This window comes from Gouania willdenowi, chromosome 7, assembly GCF_900634775.1.
Source record: "Gouania willdenowi chromosome 7, fGouWil2.1, whole genome shotgun sequence".
Lineage (NCBI taxonomy): Eukaryota > Metazoa > Chordata > Actinopteri > Blenniiformes > Gobiesocidae > Gouania > Gouania willdenowi.
In genome coordinates, this window is record NC_041050.1 from 19,867,641 (window position 1) to 19,888,770 (window position 21,130).

At 38.0% G+C, this 21,130-nt stretch overlaps 1 protein-coding gene across 4 annotated transcripts; it reads right to left on the minus strand.

Moving 5' to 3' along the window:
- Positions 1 to 1,340: 1,340 nt before the first annotated feature.
- tpx2 (TPX2 microtubule nucleation factor) lies at positions 1,341 to 19,226 on the minus strand. 4 transcript variants are annotated; one of them, XM_028453255.1, is made up of 16 exons: positions 18,489 to 18,605; positions 15,499 to 15,604; positions 14,923 to 15,042; positions 14,717 to 14,858; positions 14,560 to 14,622; positions 11,611 to 11,720; positions 11,217 to 11,362; positions 10,762 to 10,933; positions 10,558 to 10,696; positions 6,249 to 6,471; positions 6,075 to 6,170; positions 5,788 to 5,961; positions 5,569 to 5,715; positions 5,388 to 5,499; positions 4,921 to 5,105; positions 1,341 to 1,683 (listed from the first exon to the last, which is right to left on the minus strand). In XM_028453255.1, the coding sequence occupies exons 2-16, from the start codon at positions 15,524 to 15,526 to the stop codon at positions 1,573 to 1,575; spliced, it is 1,968 nt and encodes a 655-aa protein (XP_028309056.1). In that variant the 5' UTR covers positions 15,527 to 15,604; positions 18,489 to 18,605; the 3' UTR covers positions 1,341 to 1,572. The 4 variants fall into 4 exon arrangements, with proteins under 4 accessions (XP_028309056.1, XP_028309055.1, XP_028309054.1 ...); XM_028453254.1 differs by lacking the exon at positions 15,499 to 15,604 and adding an exon at positions 19,098 to 19,226 and having other exon boundaries at positions 1,342 to 1,683; positions 4,921 to 5,087; positions 18,489 to 18,620; XM_028453253.1 differs by lacking the exon at positions 15,499 to 15,604 and adding an exon at positions 19,098 to 19,226 and having other exon boundaries at positions 1,344 to 1,683; positions 14,717 to 14,840; positions 18,489 to 18,620.
- Positions 19,227 to 21,130: the final 1,904 nt, after the last annotated feature.

Consider the following 21,130-nt stretch of genomic DNA (forward strand, 5'->3'; position numbering starts at 1 on the left):
AGTTATTTATTTTTAACCTATTCTAAATAATGCAGTAGGATTGGGTTTTTGTTCCCCTGTAGCCATACTGAACCTAGTGTGAATCTGGTTTTATGTAAACGAACACAGCTTTATTATGAGATGGGCAAATGTTCACATTAATCACAAGAAAACCTTTTAATTTAGGATTTTTCCACTTAAATCATTAGCTGCAATTGAAGAAACTAATTTATTATTCCAAAGTAAATTTCTAAGCAGCCCAACTACCACAAATAAAGACGGTGTCCTGATCTGATATCAGCCATGAAACGAATATTGGATATTATCGGACTGCATCTAAATTCTCCGATATATATAATTCTATATCTATTTAATTGTAGATATGACGGATAAACACTGTAAATTGGTTCATGATAAATGGGTCAGTTTTTCTCATACCTACTGTTGATGACTATTCTTTGAGTTTTATCACTTCATTAAGCTTTTCCTAACATTCCACACTAAAAAAGATATGATATATTCTTGTTATATCGCATCTGATCAATACTCAAGGCTACAATATCTGTATTGTATTGGAAGTGAAAAAGTTGTATCGGGACTTCCCTAACAACAAATGACATCATGATACAGGCATTACATACACGATAGTGTTCAAACTGAACTCCCTGATAAGCAAGCGGTTTAAATCTTCCAGGATTAATGAACCCTAAAGTATTAAACTGGTGTAGGAGATAAAAACGCTCCAGGGGATACAAGCAACATTTCTGCCCTCCTTTACAACCTACTGTGTTCTCTTAGTACAGGGGTCTGCAACCTGCGGCACTGGAGCCTCATGTGGCTCTTTTGCAATGGCTCCCTATAGTTTAAAAGAAAATAATGAATTGTTATTCCTTACAGAGGATTATTGATTAATAATTATGATTAAACCAGTTGTTAACCTAAAAATAAATCACATTGTGCAATAACAGACCATTAACTTTCCTGGTTCTTTGGGGAGAAAACTAAAACACTATTCTGGAAGAAAATATAGATTTTATTTGTGTGGGGAAAATGTATTTAACTGCCAACATGCTGGTTTACTATGTTGCAAGAAATAAATATAATTTTTACTGTATAGAATCTTATGCACACTATTGTCTTCATTGAGAAGGCATTTTTCATTCCAGCTCCAGAAGGACTTTAATCCAGGTGAGATTAGAAAAAAAATGGCTCCTAAAGAAGGAACAAACTCCAGACCTGCAAATAAAAGCAAAGACGGGCATGGACTAAAACAACATTTTCAGGAAAGTGCCAATGATTAGATTTCAGCTTTGTTGGCATCCTATCTGTATTTATATCCTGAATGATTCAAACTGAAAATGAGAGAAAAAGACGAGATAAATGCTCCACAGTGTAATATAACCTTTACTTCAGATAAGTCATAAAAACATGTTAGAAAATGAACAATGTTAACTTTAAACTAAGCATAGAAATAAAACATGCTATTAGAGGAAGTTCCTTCTTGACTCACACAGCTGTTGGGAAGGAGAAGATAGATAAAAACAGACTGAAAAGCATAAAACATTTAAAAATAATCTTCAGAGTGTTGTCAGATCAACAACGGAAACGATCAGAGAAGTTTGGCGACTCTGGAACAGTGGGAGGAACTTCACTTTTCTTCACTGCCACTGGTTTATAGTGTCTGATTGGCTGAGCCTTGTGGACCTGTTGGACACAATAGATCAATAAATTGTAGAAGCAAAGCCATGCATTTACTGACAAAGGCTACATTTATTATTTCAGCACAAATATGCATCATGACAATCTTCTAAGCTAAATAAAGTCTAAATTGATAAAACTTTCTTTTTTCGGTGATGCTGTAGATTTAAATAAGTATTTAACATCTTGAGTTGATGTACGAGAAATCTAAAGCTGAGGGGCCGAAAGAAAATGCAGTTACCTACACACTCAACTGAAACCCAAATTTGCTCAAACTATTTTAAATAAGGTACATTTATAATTTTTTTTTTTTTTTTTTTAAGAGTGTACTCCCACTTGAAAATTACAGGCCTCATCTTTTTATCATACTGTATGTATACCTCAACTATGAGACAAAATGAGAAAAAGAAAATCCAGGAAATCACATTGTAGGTTTTTTAATGAATTAAATGGTAAATCCCTTGGTAAAATAAGTATTTGATCACCTACAAATTTCTGGCTCTCACAGACCTGTAACTTCTTCTTTAAGAGGCTCCTCTGTCCTCCACTGGGTACCTGTATTAATGGCACCTGTTTGAGGTTGTGGACAGGTGTCTTTTATACTGATAACAAGTTCAAACAGTCACACTCCAAGCTCCACTATGACCAAGACCAAAGAGCTGTCAAAGGATACCAGAAACAAAATTGTAGACCTGCACCAGGCTGGGAAGACTGAATCTGCAATAGGTAAGCAGCTTGGTGTGAAGAAATCAACTGTGGGAGCAATTATTAGAAAATGGAAGACATACAAGACCACTAATAATCTCTCTCGATCTGGGGCTCACCCCGTGGGGTCAAAATGATCACAAGAACGGTGAGCAAAAATCCTAGAACCACACGAGGGGACCTAGTGAATGACCTGCAGAGAGCTGGGACCAAAGTAACAAAGGCTACCATCAGTAACACACTACGCCGCCAGGGACTCAAATCCTGCAGTGCCAGACGTGTCCTCCTGCTTAAGCCAGTATATGTCTGGGCCCATCTGAAGTTTACTCGAGAGCATTTGGATGATCCAGAACAGGATTGGGTGAATGTCATATGGTCAGATGAAACCAAAATACAACTTTTTGGTAAAAACTCAACTTGTCGTGTTTGGAGGAGTAAGAACACCATACCTACTGTAAAGCATGGGGGTTGGAACATCATGCTTTTGGGGATGTTTCTCTGCAAAGGGACCAGGACGACTGATCCATGTAAAGGAAATAATGAATGGGGCCATGTATCGTGAGATTTTGAGTGAAAACCTCCTTCCATCAGCAAGGGCAATGAAGATGAAACGTGGCTGGGTCTTTCAGCACGACAATGATCCCAAACACATCGCCCGGGCAACAAAGGAGTGGCTTCGTAAGAAGAATTTCAAGGTCCTGGAGTGGCCTGGCCAGTCTCCAGATCTCAACCCCATAGAAAATTTTTGGAGGGAGTTGAAAGTCCGTGTCGCCTAGCGACAGCCCCAAAACATCACAGCTCTAGAGGAGATCTGCATGGAGGAATGGGCCAAAATACCGGCAACAGTGTGTGAAAACCTTGTGAAGACTTGCAAAAAACATTTGACCTGTCATTGCCAACAAAGGGTACATTACAAAGTATTGAGATGAACTTTTGTTACAGCCCAAATACTTATTTTCCCACCCTAATTTGCAAATAAATCCAGCTGGCCTGGACATGGAACAGCATGATTTTTATATCAATCTGGCTTTAGGCCAATCTACTCCACTGAAACTGCTCTTCTGAAGGTTTCTAGTGATGCGATGTCTAATATGTCCAACCTGTCATGTGGAGTAGCCCAGGGCTCTGTTCTGGGGCCCGTTTTGTTTTTATTGTATCTGATGCCTCTTGGTCAGTTGATCCGTGGTTTTAAAAATGTGTTTTATTATTTTTATGCTGACGATATCTAGTTGTACTGCTCCTTTAAAGACTCAGAGTTTCACTTTTTATCTGTGTTCTTAGATTGTATATGCTGTATCAAAAACTGGTTGTCATCAAATTATCTCCAGATAAATTCAAACAAAACAGAAACTCTGATCATTGCTCCTGATAAAAACATCCCTCTGATTAAAAACTCCCTTGGTGATCTGGGCTCATCTGTTAAAACCAGCCTCAGAAACCTTGGGGTTGTTTTTATCTGTCAATGTCTGTTATCAAAATCGGCTCTGGAACTGGTCATACACACATTTATATCATCACGCATTGACTATTGTAATTCTGTTTTTACTTGTTTTAAAAAGTCGACCCTTAACAGACTCCAGATCGTTCAGAACGCTGCTGCCAGACTTTTAACTGGTGCTCCCAGAACATCCCACATCACCCCCATTCTTTCTGCTCCGCACTGGCTTCCAGTTAAGTTTTAAATAGAATACAAAATCTTAGTTCTTATGTTCCGAGCATTACATGGTCAGGCCCCTCAATATATCACGGACTTGTTGTGCCCCTACACTTCAGGGCAAAGCCTGCGGTCCTCAGACCAGGGTCTCCTAAAGATGCAAAAAATGAAATTTAAAACCCGAGGAGACCTGGCGTTCCAGACTGTGGCCTCCAGACTCTGGAATAACCTGCACCAGTCTCTCCGGGAGCTTAACTGTGTGGACACTTTTTTATTTTCCATTTATGTTGTATATGCACCCATGTTTTATTATTCTATTTTGATGTTGTACTTGTATTTTCACCACAGCTCTGTACAGCAATTTGTGATTTTATTTGCAAAAAGCACTTTATAAATAAATTACTTACTCATTAAAAATCCTACGTGAGTTTCTGATTTTATTTCTTCTCATTTTGTCTCATGGTCGAGGTATGATGAAAATTACAGGCCTCTCATTTTTTTTTAAGTGGGATAACGTGCACAATTGGTGGCTGACTAAATACTTTTTTGCCCCACTGTATATGTACATTATTAGTTATACGCAGTGTCTGCTTATCCTTCGCTCTGTGCTCAACCAGATCCACAAATTGCCTCGTAAATGTTCCTTAGAAAAAAAAAAAAAAAAAAGCCCTCCAATATTAATTTATTCTGTTTGCACCAGGATTGCATCCAATTCTGTTCCATTTGTGCAATGAAAAGTAAAGATTATAAAACCATAAATTGTGTGTTTGAGCGTTGAGTTCAGAAAATAAATAAATTCCCATTGTGGAGCATCACATTTCATGAAAATCTGTAGAGTTGCAGTTATGTGTGTGTGATTAAATATCCATGTTCCAACAGTTTACCTGTTCTTGGCGCAGCCTGGCGATCTCCTCCTTCTCAGCCTGCTCCTCCTCCCATTTCCGCTCTGCTTCTCTGCGCAGCCTCAACGCCTCCTTCTCACAGGCCATTTGCTCAAACTCCTGCCACTCACGAGCACGTCGCTCTGTTGCCAGCTCAAATGGCTCCACAGCTGTGGAAGAATTCATGCCTTCTCAAACATCGATAGATGACATTTGGGAAAACAGACAATAGTTAGTTACATAAAGCTGGACATATCTGGTAGTAAAGAAACATAACACAGCAGGACTTTGACAGTTTTTTTACTGGCTGCGAGGTGAATGATATCAATATTATTTGTGTTAACTTCAGTCACGTTTACCATCACTACCAGATATATCACAACATAAACACCCAAGTTGCAGAACATTTCTTATTGACTGCATAAACCTGAAGAGTGCTTCAGGTAAGGTAAGTGACATGTGGAACTCACCCACTGCAGGCCTGTTGTCCTTTATGGGACGAAAAGGCACTTTATGAGTGACCGTGTTGGGCCTTGCTTTGAAAATGGCTGCATCCTCTTGATGTTTCTGCTCTTCTTTCACCTGCAGGAAACACAGCGAGCGTTGACGCTAAAGCACCACACAATGAAATATAAAAACCACCAGCATTACCATCTGTTCCCAGTTGCTGCTCTTCATGGCTCCCCGCTCATCTATGAGCAGTTTGAAGGGTTCAGGTTTGGTGGGCTCCAGCTTCTTCTTTTCAGGTAGCACCACAGTTTTAAAGTTTGGCAGCGGTTGGGCTTTAAACTGTGGGACCTGGACACAAGACCATGTTCATTCACAGCCACAGGTGTGTCCTACAGCATAGCTAATAGAATGAAACTGTACCTCTTCATTCTGCTTCTCTTCCAGCCTCTTCTCTTTCAAGGCCAGTTTCTCTCGTTCTCTCTGTTCGAAGGAGAAAGGACACACTTCGATATGGTGATTCTCTACAGGCCGGATCTCCAAGGGTGGGCGAACAGGAGGTGCTGGGAGGGCCTTGATTGGTGAGGGAGGTTTGGCCTAATCCAAACAAAAACAACTTAGCACAAACATCTAATTTCATTTAAATGAATGTCAATGTGTGAAAGGTAGAACCACAGATTTATTCAGCAATGGAAAAAGCATCTCCTTACCTCCTCTACCTTGCGGTCAACACGAACTCTATTTTTGAGAGCGAAAGCTGGTGACTCTGGAACAGTAGTCTGTGCAACTTTCTTTGCTGGAAGCCCCTGATGAAGTGATAATCAAGAATAAGCCAATAGATCAAGATGCTCATCAAATGTTTGTTATGAGAACATTACACTCACAATGACCCCTTCCAGGACCTCTTTGGGGACGGGCCTGGCCCTGAAGTTGTAGGGCTTCTCCTCCCCTTCCCGATCCCTCTTACTGGTCTGTCTGTCCTGGAGCCTTTTTTCAATCTCCATTTCAAAGGCTTCAGGAACCGTGAAATCCTTTGCAGCTGGCTTTTTAAGGGGCTCAGCACTGATCAGAATCTTCTTGTTCAGCTTCACTGGCTTGAGTTTGTGTCTAAAATAAAGATCAATAAGTAATCACAATGACGAGAGGAAAACAACTGGCCACAACATCTTCTTTAGATGGCACCATTGTAAAGGAGGTGATAAAACAGTTGTAAATCTAAAATTCCAATCTGTCAGTTTGTTTTGTATGTAAATGAGCACAAAATATTTACCCCCAAAAATATGTCAATTTAAAGGAACAGACAACACTGTACAGAGCAGAAATTCTCTCCCTGGTGTTTCTACCCATGTTTCTTCAGCTAATGATGCTTGGGGGCTAGCGATTGACATATTGGTAAAAGGAAGGGCGGGGCAATGTGGACTATGTCAATATTTTTTGTCAAAATGACGATGCACAATAGAAATCTTGTTTTTCTTCTTCTTAATACACTAACCAGAACGATGGTTGTGGGTAGGCCTGTGTGATTTATCAAGAGTCACTATGTATCAAAAAGTGTATTTTAACATTGTAAATATTGACAAGATTTATTTTTATTACATATTAGTCTTAGTCACTCAAAGACTGGATTTAGTTAAATTACATTTTAGTTGTTCTGGTTTTATAATTAAAATGTAGTCAGTGAAAATTAGTTTTAGTCTCATTTTAGTGGATTTGTTGCAGGGTTCCTACAGCTTTAGTCAAACTAAATTTCCTCTTTATTGGCATTTGAAATTACATTTAAAACCAACTTCACAGCTAAAACAATTGGGGGAAAAATGCCACATCAATCACATAGGGTTAGGGTCCATTTTATCCAGTGACTAGTGCAGACGTGCAACTGCGGCTCTCAAAGTAAACACAAAATGACAGTAAAATACATTAAAAAAAAACAACAACAAAAAAAAAAAAAAACAGGCGAGATTCATGAACTTAATGCCTTAAGACTTTAAGGATCCGCAGGAACCCTGTGTTTTCTTTAATAACTTCTGTTTGTTATACCGTAATAGATTTTGTAAAATGATACAATGTGTTAAGTCATTTAAAGGCATTAATACTCTTGTATAATAAAAAAAATATGTCTATGGCCTGTTAAAACAAAGGCATTACAGAACCATGTTTTTCACAAGCTGTTTATTTTCTGAATATTTGAACAAATTACTTGCAACCTGCATGTACCACCCTCAACCTTAACACTAGTGCTAACATACATTACAGGTAGAATGTTATTTCACAGGGCGGTCAGGGCACAAAACTGAAAATTTAAATGTTCTTAAGAAATGTAAATATTGCATATTAAGAGATTGTTTCTGCCACTACACCAGAGGGCGGGGTGAAGTCACTTAGTCAGAAAGATAGACAAATCTTAAATTTGAGTTAAGATATTTCATTGGTTTAAAAAGGAAACAAAGCATTGAGGTTATAAACCAGCTTCTCCGGCCAACCAGTGTCATCTTTTACGTCAGGTTTGTACACGTCAGTTGATCAAACAGATTTAAATTTTTGTTGTCAATTTTTTAATTTACATTAATCACTAGTTACTAGTCACAGAATAAAGGGCCGTGGACAAAAGGTTTTCGTATAAGTTAATGTCAACAAAATCAAAAGCATTTTAGGTGATACAGAAAAAGACGATAGTCTTATTTTAAAGTTCAATTTGCGTTAAAATACTAGTGCGACAAAAAGCAGCCGTTTACATACACGGAAGATGATCACAAGAAAAGGGGCAGTTGGCAATCGTTTATGTCAACAGCAAACATTTGTGTTGCAAATCTGAAAAGTTGTTTGAAAAACAAACACAAATGCATTTAAACGAAGTCCTGGAGAGATGCCAACATTTTCAGTTTTACTTTTTAAGTAACTTTATCGACCTCTGACTTCTAATAATCAATATCAGCCCTGAAAAAAACTAAACCCATTATCTGCCCATCTTTACTGCCAAATTCTGATTTATATTATTAAAAGTAGACAAATCTTTCAGGAGGCACTAAATACCATTTCATTCCACTTGTATTTGTCAACCACCGATTGTGCAAGTTATCCCACTTAAAAAGATGAGGTCTGTAATTTTCATCATAGGTACACTTCAACTGAGAGACAGATTGTGAAAAAAACCCCAGGAAATTACATTGTATGATTTTGAAAGAATTTATATGTAAATTCTTGCTTAAAACAAGAATTCTGGCTCGCACAAACCTGTTACTTCTTCTTTAACTCATTCAGTGCCATTGACGTCATTTCAAATCCATACGTTCAGTGCCATTGACGTACTTTTACGTCAATTACGTTTTTTCCCGGGGATTACTAGAATACACCCTGGCGGAGGTCCCTCATCAATAGCTAAGCTGTAGGGTGATGTAGTAACCAACTGTGCCCTGAAGGTGGCAGCAGCACACCTTTGGATGTGAGATTAGCCACTGACGCTACCATTAGCTAAGGAGGGAGAAGCAGGGACGAGGGAGATTATGGTGCTACGGAGTGATATTGTGAAGTATCCAGCAGCTCACAGTACCACAACTGTGAACCAGATAGCAGCACATGTTTGGATGAGAGATCATCCATGATGGACAGAGTTTAGAGGCAGAGGAAATGAGTTTACGAGACACAAAATGTGGCTACGAGAGTTTATGCTGAAGTTCCCAGCAGCTCACACTGGACCAGAGCATGTATGGAACTCAGTCAAGTATTGGAGAGTGTGGCGATAAGAGAAAACAATCAAAAAACGGGGAGAGCGGTGACACTCGGAATGTCCGGGAGGAGGAGGAAGTTGCGTTTGTGCAGGCTGACGGGAGGAGCAACTTGGAGGATGGCCAAAATACAGTAAAAAAATCCATTCAACTCTGACCCAGATAGCAAAGTATAAACATTTTGCCATCAAAACCTGGTCTCAGTGTTGTTTTATATAAGGAAACAATGTTGAGGTGTCCCTAAAGCAAAAAAAATTGCTTCAAAGTCACTAAAGTTTTTTCATTAAAAAGCCGTTTTTCTCAGCTTTTTGTCACTAACTGGCGATTTGTGTGAAACTTGCCTCTATTCAACTGTGAGACTTTAATCTTTCAGAATCTGGTATCAGAATTCAGATTGTCATAGTACAAAATATTCTATGGGTCTTTAAAAATTAGTCAATTGCTCTGAAACGGCTGGCACTGGGGGTAGAAATTTTGAAAATGGCTGGCACTGAATGAGTTAAGAAGCTCTTCTATCCTCCACTCCTTATCTGTATTAATGGCACCCGTTTCAACTTATCTGTATAAAAAAACACCTTCAAACAGACTCCAACCTCCACCATGGCAAAAACTAGAGGGCTGTCCAAGGACACCAGAGACAAAATTGGAAACCTGCACAAGTCTGGGATCAGTCAATCTACAATAGGCAAACCGTTGGTGAGAAGAGATCAAAGGTTGAAGACATTTTTAGAAATTGGAAGAAATACAAGATCACTGACAATCTTGGGGCTGTCTTGGAGCTCCATGCAAGATCTCACACGGGGGGAACTGGTCAATGACCTGAAGAGAGCTGGGACCACAGTAACAAAGATTACCATTAGTAACACTATGTCATCATGGATTAAAACCATGCAAGGCCCCAAAGGTCCCCTTGCTTAAGCCAGCAAATGTCCAGGCCCGTCTAAAGTTTGCCAGTGAACATCTGGATGATCCAGAGGAGGATAGGAAGAAAGTCATGTTGTCAGATGAGATCAAAATAGAACTATTTGGTATAAAGGCCACTTGCCATGTTTGGAGGGAGAAGAATGCTGAGTTGCATCCCAAGAACACCATACCGACTGCGTAAAATGTGGGTGGAAACATAATGCTTTAGGGCTGCTTTTTTGCAAAGGCAACAGTACGACTGCTCCGTATTAAGGAAAGGATGAATGGGGTCACGTGTCATAAGATTTTGGTCAAAAACCTCCTTCAATTAGTGAGAGAATTGAAGATGACACGTGGCTGATCTTTCAACATGACAATGATCCTAAACACAAGAGTGGCTCTGTAAAAAGCATTTCCAGGTCCTGGAGTGGCCTAGCCAGTCTCCAGACCTCAACCCAATAGAAAATCTGTGAAGGGAGTTGAAAGTCTGTGTTGCCTAGCAACAGCCCCAAAACATCACTGCTCTCGAGAAGATCTGCATTAAAGAATGGGTCAAAAAGGGTCTCACTTCTTAAGTTTCTCCAGCTCTTCAGCCTCCAACTCGGAACAGCTTTTAATGGCGACTGTGCGTCTTCTCTGACGGGTCATCAGTTGTGGTGAATGAGGATGGGTGAGCTTTAAATGATCTTGTTTTATTGAAGAAGGTCCTGTCAAAAGATAACCATTCAGGAGAACAGTCTACATTGCTGATGTACACTGTATATTTCTTTACCTCTATCATGAGCTTTGCGACTCTGAACATGATAACGATCAGGGGTTTGCTTCTGAAACTGCTCTATCCTTTGAGCCATGGGCACGTAGGCAGTCGACTCATCTGCCTTTTGTCTGATGCCTCGGGACAAGTTGAACGGTTTTGGCACTGTTGCACCTTTCCTGGCCTTTGCCTGAAAAAAGAAACAATTTCACAGTCTTAGTGTTTAAATGTAATCCCATTAAGTTACTTTGTAAACATGAAAATGTTATATCCAAGTCTCCCACCATGTTTCTAAAAAACAGCAAAAATCTTTAGTCTCTGAAAGCTTGAGCGGAAATGCATTAAGCTTTAGGTACCCTATTCTCTCATGCACTAACTGCAAGGTTCTTGCAGACGTGTAGACGGTTGTGTTCTGGCCATGTATATGTTATTTATACACATACATGTGCAGTTCGTACATACAAACTACTTACTGGGGAGGAAGGTTTGCGGAGCTGACTGATGAAGTCTACGACTTTGTGAGATGTAGCAGATGAAGAAGCCTTAACACGGCTATCAGTATTAAAATGAAAGTCCTGAGGTACAGTTGCTGAGAGGATCATTTTCTTTGGAGGTGGATCTGGAGAGAGACAAGGATTTTGCAAAGGTTACTTTGAAAATACAAACACTTCAAATGACTCGGAATGCTACATTGGTTGCGGTCATCACATCTTTAGGCCCTTTATTTGATCGTGATCAGCATATTTGGGTTGTTGCATGGATGTGAATATTCAAGAACTTTTACAGTACATGTTTATACTCACACTTAAATATTGTTCTCTAGTCAATCTTTGTTTTTTGGTACTTAAAGATCTAGGATGTACTCACTGCCAGCCAGAGCTATTTTGTAGCTAGCTTCATTCTTCTTGCGATGCAGAGCCACCTCTTCCTGGAGGACTTTAATACGTTCAAGTTCCTTTTCTTCAGATGTGCAGGGCCTTAGGGAGCCAAATCAAAATCCACAAGTATTTAAAATTATACAATTTACCCAAGAGTGTCACAATAAGCACGTGCAGAGTGTGCATGGGTTTTCTCTGTGTAGTCATTTATTTTAATAGCAAAAACAAGAAAAAAGTAGAGTATGGCTAGATTTGCAATTATCCAACAATAAACAAGCTTATAATCTAAAACATTTAGTGACACATTTAACACATTGTGCCAAAGAAATTATAATAAATATTAACAGAAAAACTCATTGTTAGGGCCTCTGATACCTATGGTATACAGGGTGCGGCATTGTTTGGATTTTAATGAATCCGATTTTCAATTTCGAATCCTGTTCTAAACTATTCTCGATTCCGATTCTTTGAGTTGCGCAGGTCAACAGGTCACAGATGTCACAGGAGAATTTTTTCATTTGAAAAAGCCTTTACACAGGTCATTTTTATTAATTCACTTAGTACAGTTTCATTTGGCTGCTGTACTGTAGCTAGGGTATTAAATTACAAAGGTCCCCAACTGTTTCTGTAAAACTGTAACTTGCTGAAATAAAACTACAAACAAGTTGGCAGCAGTCTAAAAAACAAAAAGCTACAGCCCAGATAGATGTGAAACAAAATCAAACCCTGGAGCAGTCATGTGAAAAATCAATCAACAGTTCTTGTTCAGGAAGATTCTGGCAACTAGGTCCCGTGCGACCGAGTCACTCAAAATGGAAAAATTTTAACTTTTTAAAGAGACTTCAAGCAATAAATCCCCAGGCCGTTACCGTCTGTAGAGCCGAGGCAGCAGCCCCTCCCTCCCGCTACAGAGAGACGGCTGCAGCGGAGGGCTGTACTACACTTCCTCAATTTACCGAGGCAAAATTAAAGCTGTTGCCTTCTTGAATAAGCCTATATTCTGGGTGAACTCATTCTTTGGTAATTCCATAAATTGATAATTTAAACCGTAAAAGCGGCACCGTCTATGATACGGCCGGAGAAAAGTGATCAGCGCGCTCTCTCTCCTGTCAGCAGCTCAGCAGACACACACACTGATTCTGTTCCCTGGACATCGCATCACTGGAGCGATGAAGTGACAAAAAGCGCCACTATATTGAGGTGACTGAAGTCGCAACAATCCCGTTCAGTGTGAACACCTTTATACAAACCTCACGTAAACAAACAGAGCAAGCCAGGCAGAGTACTACAAACCGCAGAAACAAACTAGTGCGGATATCTAGGAAAAAAAATTAATCAAAATTAGATATTAGGAACCGGATCTTGGTGACCAACCCTAATGGTACAGAAAAGACATCACAGAATTCACTTCCTAAAATGGAATCATTTTGGAACTTCCACCAAGGAAGATTCCATTAAAATTTAGAGGGGAACTGGATGGATTTACCATTTCTGGATAAAACTCATAATTGTAATTTCAGAAATTCATACCTCGGTTATAAATTTTTGAAATTTGACACATTTTCACAATATTTCTGTATAGAAACAGGTGGCTTAATGTCTATCAGTGCACACTAGGGCTGGGCATCGCCAGGTACCTCACAATACGATATACCACGATAATTTTTGCCCGCAATAACGATATCACGATACAGCGATAATCAATATAACGCGGGAAATTTAATCCGTGATCACGCAATCACGATATCTGTCACTTGGGAAATTGAGAATCTACCTACTGCATTGAATCCATTTCACAGGAATTACAAAACGTTGTCAGTCAATTTCACATGAATGACAGGCAAGTAAAACAAAGTGTATACTGCACAGTGGCTCTTCTTAACACGCACTGACCACAACTAGTCACATGTCCTTGTGTCATGTTTAAGTCTTTAAGGGAAGACTGATATAAAATAATGCTTTACCAAAATATTGGTGTGTGATGTTTGTGCAAATTATCTTTAAATCATTAAAAACAAAATGAATGCAGAAAATACTCCTTTCAGTGCTAGTATTATCAACTTCTCCGTAAACATGGACACTTATCAGTGCTGCTTAATAAGCAGAATTCACCTGTTTTATGAAAACTGGAAAATTTCACTGCATATGAAAATAAACATTTTAGTCAGTACATTACCCTGGCAATGATGGTCTCATCCACAACAACATGCAACTTTTCCCACGGATCTTCTATAACTCTGATGAGATGTTAACACACTGAGCAGGTGAAGCTGCACAGAGCGCTGCTGTTCTACACGAGAAACGGATGGAGTTTCAGAGGCACATTAAAGTTAAGCAGGCACTGGTGGGCTCTGTATTTAGGAGTCAGTGATGATTTGCGTAGTTTTTTTGGCAGTTTCCATTCGGATTCAGGTGGTTTAGGCCCTGTTTAATGCAGCCAAGACGGGAGGAGGAGGGTGGCGCGCCTAATAAGCGCTCCCCAGTAACATGTATTCCCCATATATATATATATATATATATATAACCAAAAAAAAAAAAGTTCCTTCTCACGGTGACACATTTCATGTTGATTCTGTCCATTTGATTTCGTCCACGATTCCATTAACGTGGATTTTATAGCGCCCAATACTTAATTTGTGTAAAAGGAATTAAAATAAATCGATGTTTGGCACCGATAACATCTCGCTAGACGAAACATTGCAAAATATCGTCGTATTGAGATATTGTCACACTCCTAGTGCACACCTGAAGCATAGAAATATTAAATTTATTTAAAAAATAGTTCAAATAACCATATTAAGCATGTTTGGTACGATTCTAGGGAAGTGTAATAACTCATTAGAGAAAGACAATGAACTGGAAACCAAAACAAATGCAGTAAACTGAAATGGAAATGTGGACATTTTGAAATGGTAAATCAGAGGCACTTATTACTCACTCTTTTTGCTTTTTTAAAGGTGGAGCAGATGGTGCATCGATCACGGTTTTACGTTTAGAAACCCTGAGGGGGAGAAAAACCCAGTTAAAATCTTATACTCAGTCTCATCATTTTTATTATAATTCCACAACCTTACACAGAAAAAAACAGACAATACCTGCGTGGTTGCACAGGGAGTTGATTGACAGTCCTCCGTTTTGGCCGAGCACCCTGTTTACCAGACTTTTCCCCACCCCACGATGTGACAATGTTTGAAGGTGGACTTGCAGGCATGCTGGAGCCTTGAATTTGATCAGACACTGACATTATGTCAAACACTACTGTAATACAGATACTGTAAATATATAAGCAGAAAAAACATACCTGCATTTCCAGCCGTTGGATTTTGACATGGTGCAATTTCCTCAGGTTTCTCACTCACTGTGAAGCCATTGGGTTTTTGAGGTGTGATCAGGGGGCATGCTGCTCCCTCAGCCTGTTTTTCTAATAAATAAAAAAATGTCTTTGGTTGCATGCTATTTATATTAGGAAACAAAAAGTTTAAAGATACAAATACCTTATATAGTTATATATATTTTAATATGTACTTAAATTATTATACAATACACTCTTCCAACAATGCTCAAGACCGCTTTTCTCTGTGAATAACCCTTTCAGGCAATCTCTTCTTGTGATGTCAATCAGAGTAATTTTAAAGTGGCACTCAAAAAGTACTACTCTTCAAACATGAACATAACTTTGAATTCTACCATGTCTTATACACACACAAGATTAAGAATGGCTTGTTTGAAGGACTGCAGGAAATTTGTTTTAACAGAGGTAGAGAAACAAAAGTTAGGGCCCTATAAAATCAATCTAAATTCCATTTTTTTTTTTTAATTTTATATTTATCTGCTGCCTAGCACCCTGTCCAGGACGTACCCCGGCCTAATGACTTGCCTGAAGAAAAGCTGGAGCTTGGCACCATCAGACTGCTGGTATTATCTGCTGTGATCAACTCAGTGCCTTTTCAGTACAAACACTACACTAGAAGCAGCAGCTCAAACTGCAGAAGAGATACATTGATTTGAGGATAGAAATTCACACCAATACAGGGACATGTGACCTAGGAAGCTTATTTTGATTTACAATGCAATGAAGACATTTGCTATTAAATTTGAAGCACTTTCTGAATAAGAAGGCAGATCATACTGATCTGACTGCTTGTATTCACTGACAAAAAAGTAACCACGTGCAGCAATGTATGAAATGGAGGATGAAACGACATTTTGCATTGTGGAATCGAATTGCTGGCATGATAGTCGAAATCAAATCATGAGACTACTGATGATACAAAGCCTGAGTTCAAACCAACCAACATGAAGCTGCTTTAGAATTTGGCAAAGAAATTAAATGAAGGAAAAAAAAAAAAAAAAAAGACTTGTTCACTTAATTTACAAGGATGTGGACAAAATGGGTTTCCTTTACAAATACGATGAAAAATAGTGGGAATAGGACTGACAGACAAGAAATACAGGTTGTCTCTGTCATTAGATATAGAAAACAGTGCGCTTGCCTGTTGTGTCGCAAGACGACACCATAAAACTATCAGAATTAGAGATGTCCCGATTAAAAATGTGCGATATATCGCCGCTCACGATATATCTTCAAAAACATTCTCACCGGTAAGAATATGTCATTCCACGATAGAAACAATAAATGCCCATGTCGGAAATTAGCGAGGGCCACTGGCCATTTGCCCCTCAATTTAGCCAAGAATGCCCTTAAAAACCTTGTTTCAGAGGCCAAAATTGCCCACAAGTTTGTTGTCAACAACTTAATATTCGGTGGAGCGGAGCGCCGTTTACGGCAGCTTCGCACTGCCGTTCACGCTCCCGCCCTCACACACACAGACGCCGGTGCTCGTCACAGCTACCTGAAGCTGCCGTGCTGCGATACATTATGGACCGCTACTTGGTTAAGACCAGACAACTATTTAACAAAGTGAACCTATCCAAGTTCCTCAATCAGATCCACCCAAAGTTCCCACAAACACAGGTACAGAGATGAACCTGTAGCAACAATTATCAACTGGAAACTCAACTAAAGCTAACTATGCTAAGCTAACCCATCGACACACAGACTGGGCTAAAAGCTAATGCTAACCATTCCATATAAGGAATAATAGACCAAGTAAAAAGAACACGTCTGACTGTCATAAAGCCACAGAGAGCCATCAGTTTGTTTATGGTCAGATTTAACACCTGTATGGAAGGATAAAAGCTAAACATGTCACGCGTTGTGTGAAATAAATGTCAGCATAAAAAGTAATGTCACTATTCTTTGATCATATTTCACGTGTCCACAAGACAAAGCTGGTCCCATTAGACTAATGTAACTATTGAGATTATTACACCAAACTTTATGTAACTCATTTTCAGATTAATGAAACAAGATTCAGCAGCAGTAAAAACCCTAATGCAATTTGTGCTTTTCATGTGGTTTTGAAAGAAAATATTTTAATTTTAAGTGAGGAAATAAATTAATTACATACAATAACACTAAGTGACCCACATGCACTAATATATTACATAAAATATTAGCTCATGAACTCTTTTGAGTCAGCAGCTATTGTAGCCTTTTTAATGTGTCTAGTGTTGATGTATTCACATGTATTTGTGTTTGTAAGGAACCTGTTTACACTTTAAGTCGGGAATTGTTTTATTAATTTATAGTTTTTATTTATGGTGATGTTTATCGTTATCGTGATAAATACCAGAAATTATCGGGATCATTTTTTTTAGTTTATATCTCCCATCCCTAGTCCCTAGTCAACTTTTTCACTTTTGATACAATATCCGATATTGCAGCCTTGCGTATTGACCGATATTGATCTGATGCAATATCAGCACAAATCATACATACTTTTGTGTCTTATTTTGTAGTGTGGAATGTTAGAAAAAGGTTGATCAAGTGATGTTACTCAAACAGAGAACAATAGTCAGCAACAGTAGGTATGAGACAAACTGACCCATTTATTATTAACCAATCGGTTACTTACATTTTAACCTTTCAACATAATATCTACAGTATTCTAAAATTGAATAAATATACTATATATCAGAAATTGTAGATGCAGTCCAATAAAATCCAATATTAGTTTTCTGGCTGATATCAATATCAGAGAGGGCACCCCTAATCAGAATGCCTCCCTAGAAAAGTGTAGAACTCTGGATAATTTTTTTTATTTAATTCTATTTTTTTTTTTTAATTGTTTTTAGTTTTTCTACATCCTTGTTTTGGGAAAAAACAACAACAATTTAAAAACAAAAAACAAAAAAAAACAACGAGTTTTGAGGTCTTGTGTTTAAAAAGGATCAATCTTGTGGCTATTTTACGAGCAAGATGTACAGCAACAAATACAGATGTGAAGTGTATGTATGTATGTATGCACTGTAATACTCTGAAAATAACAATTTAAAAAAAATTGTCAAAGAAATGAAGAAACTGCAGCAAAGTCAATGTCATCACAAATGTTAAAATCTCCTTGTCTCTACTAGTCATGACTCAGGCTTTTACCTAGTTTATAGCTGTTTTTTTCCCCCTCCATTTCATGCATTTTACAAGTTCTATATTTTACCATTTATTTATCTTGCATTGTTTGATCTGTGTCTAAAGTTTTCTTTAAAATGGAGTGATCCCTTAAAAACCTGAACGGTACACATAAATTATAATAAAAATATGAAGCAATGTGGCGTTTGTGTCACTAATAAATTATTGCCACGCGTGTTCAAACTAATGCTTTAAAATTATTTACAGAAAACCCCAACAATAGAGAAATCACGTAGACCTTAATCTAACTCATATTTTGCTAATCAATACACTGACTAAAGAATTATGAATGATTAGACACATCAATTTTAGCTACTTTATTTATAATAGAAACTCACCAAACCATCTGTCGTCGTTCTGTGTGCTTTCCAGCTCTTTGAAATCAACAACATGAGACGGGGCATCAAACTCATAGCGATCTGAGTCGATTTCGGCCATGATCGCAACACAGGAACCTACAAGAGAAGTCACTGAACACAGATAGAGAAGTTAAGGAAAATATAATCGTATTAATATCAATACAATATAAATCAAAGAACGTTTTCACACGAGTGAAGTGTTATATTGATTAAAACTATATTGCAGTTTGTGTACTTATAACACAGCTTTAGCCACAGTATGATTATTAACATCGGTTGGAAATGAACTGGCAGGAAACACTTCCACAAGCCTAAATGTTAACACTCGTTCTCTACGTGAAGCAGGGGTTGTTTTCCTGAATCGTATGCTTTCAGAGAGCGGTTTGCCTTCATTGATGCCATGACACAAAAACAACAAAGAAGGTTCCCACATCCTGTGCATAAACTAGCTGTAAGAACCAAAGCTAAAGTCAACGAACTCAAACTAAAACACGGTAAACGACGCTATACTAACAGACATACCTTAAAAACACAATTAAGGATATACCGAGAGTAATTCGTGTACACTATTAGTTGTTACACACTTACCGAGCCGACAGCCTCTAAAACCAGACAAACCAGCACCGCGCAAAGCCTTACGTTGGCTTTTGAACCGTTTCCGATTTGAACGAGCCAATAGCTCAACAGCTCGCGAAGAATTGGTCAATTTTACCACATGGTCACAGGAAACAGGAAGTCAACTTTTTTTTTTTTTTTTTTTTTTTAAGAACAAAACATGGAATTTTTAACACTAGGGTTCTATATCTAGCTTTAAAAAAATGAAGCTGTTTCGTTCAGGACAGTGTATGTTTTGGTCATTGTATGTTTTGTTCAAAATGCAATATTAAAAACAAAAAAGGAATAATTATTGGATTTTTATTTTTGAATTCTAAAATTTAAATTAGTATTCAAGGCATTTTTCTTTATCGGGATAGAGAAAGGATAAACAAAACTTTTAAACCGGCTTATTTTAATTTTTTTGTTTCTAAAAACAAAACAAACAAACAAACAAAAAACAAAAAAAAAGTGCGAGAAGACAATCAAAAAGTTTTCTTCATGTTACAACCGGAAGTTGCTGTTTTCAAAGTAAGAGTGGTGCTGTGTAGGAGCTAGAAAGAATTTCGGGGCTGTCGGCCGCTGGCTAAAACACTCGGTGGTTGTTCATTTCTACATTCACTGATATCAAAAGAGAGACGTAGCTAGGCTATAAGCAAAGGAATGGAAAAATATAACAAGTAAGTCCGTTTGTGCCTTTCTGGGTGTGTGCTTTCATGCGTAAAATACGTCTGATGCCCTTCCTGACTCAACCAAGGAGGAGACTGGCTTTTTATTTATTTTTATGTCACTTTTTATTGAATTTCAGTAACAGACAAATACAAACATTATACAGAAATATGAAATAAATATACAAAGAAATGGGAAAAATGCCAGAAGTACAAAATACAGGAATCAATAAATACATATTTCAGATGAAACAGTTAAATAAATATAAGTAGGCAGTCATTTTTACAGCTTTGGGGTTTAATGAAGGCCAAAGGAATTTTGTGTACTGTAACTCTAATAGAAATAGTTTAAATGCTGTTCTTTTGGAAGTAAATTTACATTTATGAATAAGGAATTTTGCTATGGCAATCAACAGGTTAATTATGTAGTATTCTTTCTTTTTGGAATTGCAAACATTGTAGAAACCTAACAAAACATTCATATGCACAAGAGAGAGAAGAAAAAAAAATCACTGTACACGGTCATTTTCAAAACAAGTGAATAGCAGTTTCATTGTCCTGGTTGCAAAAATATCAACTGCAGTCAATGTCTTTATGAAGGCATGTCTTTGCAGGGTTGTTAAGATACTTAGAAGACAACAGTAGTCTATTTGATTACAGAGACAAATTGTTTCAAATAGTGGGTTATATAACGCACAGTGGCAATTACGTCTTTCTGGAGTACCAGAGGCATATCAGTAGGCATCAATTACTGTATTATTGCAACATTACATTTATTTGATTCATTATTTTAATGCAGAACACATACAAATTCCAAATTGGCCCATAGTTTCACACTATCCATTTGCTTTCTAAGCTTTACAGGATGACTGCATTTGAACTCTTGGACTTTGTCCATGAGAAAAAACTGACAGAGTTGTATTTACCGTAAATATTTGGATATTCTTTAGGCTTTCTCTACCAGTGACTGATATATCAGAAATGATATTATACTATAGACCACAGAAGGTGTGAAACAGTAGTTTCAACCTTTACTGTATTCTTAAAGTCTGGGGAATGGCCTTCCCACACACATTTCTTTGTTTGAGAACAGAACATGTGGACCTAAATGTTTGAAAGCCAGACACTATTTGTTCACACCATGAGATCATTTCAAACGCAGTTCCTCAGATGCTTCATTAAGAAAACTTGTATCCTTCTATCCACTCATTCATCCACCCTGCCATCAAATGCTTGTAGAAATTCTTGAATTGGCTCTTGAATCCTGGCGTTAAAATGTTCTTCACAGCTGGAAGCTATTTGATCAGGTTTCTTTATTTACTTTCTATGTCCATTTAGTTTGATAGAAGTTTACAGTCA

What these genes read in the sequence shown, in the direction of transcription:
- tpx2 (XM_028453252.1), bottom strand. Translation starts at nt 18,588, where the DNA reads ATGGCCGAAATCGACTCAGATCGCTATGAGTTTGATGCCCCGTCTCAT. An exon ending in CTCCCTGTGCAACCACGCAG is followed by an intron (nt 14,623 to 14,716) that starts GTATTGTCTGTT and finishes TCTCCCCCTCAG; the next exon opens with GGTTTCTAAACGTAAAACCG. An exon ending in GCAGCAACTGGGAACAGATG is followed by an intron (nt 5,500 to 5,568) that starts GTAATGCTGGTG and finishes TGTTTCCTGCAG; the next exon opens with GTGAAAGAAGAGCAGAAACA.